Raw genomic sequence first — 1,958 nt, forward strand, 5'->3', positions numbered from 1 at the left:
TTTATCACATCTAGTTTTACCATTCTATCAAGTTCTTGTTTTACCTCATCTCGTATAGCATGTGGTATTCTCCTTGATGGTTTTATTTCAAGTTTTGGGTTTTCAATCAAGTCTATATCATACTCATAATTCTTGTAACAGCCTAACCCTTCAAATATATCATCTTTGCATTGACTTTCCATCAATGTCTTGACTCTCGCGATAAGTCCTAATTTTTCACACGTATGAAGTCCTACAATCGGTGTAACTTTTTCTTTAACTACTTTAAATGTAATGTTTGTTTCTTCATCTTTTATTTTACATAGTAACTCTGTTTCACCTAGAACTGCCATTTTATCTTCTGTGTAACTTATCAAATTTTTTGTTCGACTAGGTTTTAGACTTGCCTTGGCTTTTTCCATCAAGTGTCTCGGTAATACATTGCATTCTGCTCCTGTATCTAATTTAACGGTAAACTTCATATTATCTACATGTACATTTTCTGTCCAATTTTTCTGTTCACCAGCACTTATAGCTGAGATATACACATCATCTTCAGAATTTGAGCTTTCTTCTAATGCATTTACTCTATTTTTCTGCTTATTATTGTATTTCTTTCTAGTGCGGCACATTTTAGCAAAGTGACCGTTTTTATTACACTTAGTACACTGTTTGTTAAACGCTGGGCATTCTCTGCTTTTATGATTTGTGCCACATCTTTTGCAATAAAATGTTTTATTTTGTTTATTTTTGGCATTATAATTTTTACCACTAGTATTCTTTACTAATAATACTTTATCCGGTTTTGACTTGCCTTCAAACTCGTCCAGTTGCCTGGAGGCTTGTTCGCTACTTTTGCATATGTTTATCGTCTTTTCCAAGTCTAACTTATCCTCTGTCAGTAATTTTTCTCTTACTTGACTGGATCTTATACCGAATACTATTTTGTCTTTCAACATTTCTTCCAATAAATTGTCAAATTCACACTTACTGGCTTGGGTTTTAATTCTTGTTAAAAATTCCTTGAAATGTTCGTCTTCATTCTGTTCAATTTTGAAAAATATGTATCGTTCAAACGATATATTCGTCTTTGGCGCGAAATAGTCACTGAATCTTTCTTTAATAATTTTAAGGTTATTTTTTTCCTCGTCCTTCAAGTTGAAAGAATTGTAAATTTCGATTGCATCCGGGCCTATCACAGCCATGAATGTTGCAGCTTGGACCACGCCTGGCTTTTTTTCCAATTGAATTGCAGTGGCGTACCACTCGAATTGTTGCAGCCATTTTTTCCAACTCGTGGACTTGTCCGCGTCAATGTGCAAGTTGTCTGGCGGCTTTATACCAGATACAGCGTCGTTCGACGTCATTTAGTAACTTTTTCACGCGCTTTATTTCGTTTGCGACGTTATTATTGAACTTTACTTGAACTTCTGACACCATGTAAAGTAGTTATTTTTAATAAAACACTCGAGATCATTCTAACAAGCGGTTTTTTATTTGACATCTTACAAGGTATAGATAACAGAGTAGTCTAACGTCTATTAACTATGAACTTTGATTGTCTATACTTTACATGTAGTCATAGAATTCGCTACGGCGACGCGATTCATTTCTATATTCAGAGCGGACTAGCAGTTTTACGCGGACCATACAACTGTTACTGTTTTATGAATAGAAGAGAAAAGCAAGGTTTTATGTCACTGATAGCAAAAATCATAGTATGTAAAATGAGGACGCGCGGGCGAGCTCAGAAAGATCACCAATACTCGTATGTGGTAACAGTAACACTAATATGAACATCGTGTATATATTACGAACTCACTACTGTATCTACCCTGTTAGAGATACGGCTCGCCAAGTGTGTGGGGACTGTAGGCCACTCGCCGAACGTCGCAAGCGAAGATCGTGTCATGTGAATTTGATTGGTGCGTTTATGAGTACCCGGCCTAAGATAGGCAGTCGGTATGTACAACGGATAT

General features: G+C 36.0%; 1 protein-coding gene across 1 annotated transcript; it reads right to left on the reverse strand.

The window, feature by feature from the left end:
• Positions 1 to 508: 508 nt before the first annotated feature.
• Positions 509 to 1,346, reverse strand: LOC140746856 (uncharacterized). Its single transcript, XM_073078954.1, has 2 exons — positions 774 to 1,346; positions 509 to 514 (listed from the first exon to the last, which is right to left on the reverse strand). Exons 1-2 carry the CDS (start codon positions 1,344 to 1,346, stop codon positions 509 to 511), a joined length of 579 nt encoding a protein of 192 aa, XP_072935055.1.
• Between the last annotated feature and the right edge of the window lie 612 nt (positions 1,347 to 1,958).

Source organism: Epargyreus clarus, unplaced genomic scaffold (assembly GCF_041222505.1).
Source record: "Epargyreus clarus isolate Ecla_fem2 unplaced genomic scaffold, WU_Ecla_fem_2.2 ptg000014l, whole genome shotgun sequence".
Lineage (NCBI taxonomy): Eukaryota > Metazoa > Arthropoda > Insecta > Lepidoptera > Hesperiidae > Epargyreus > Epargyreus clarus.

What these genes read in the sequence shown, in the direction of transcription:
- LOC140746856 (XM_073078954.1), bottom strand. Translation starts at nt 1,346, where the DNA reads ATGACGTCGAACGACGCTGTATCTGGTATAAAGCCGCCAGACAACTTG.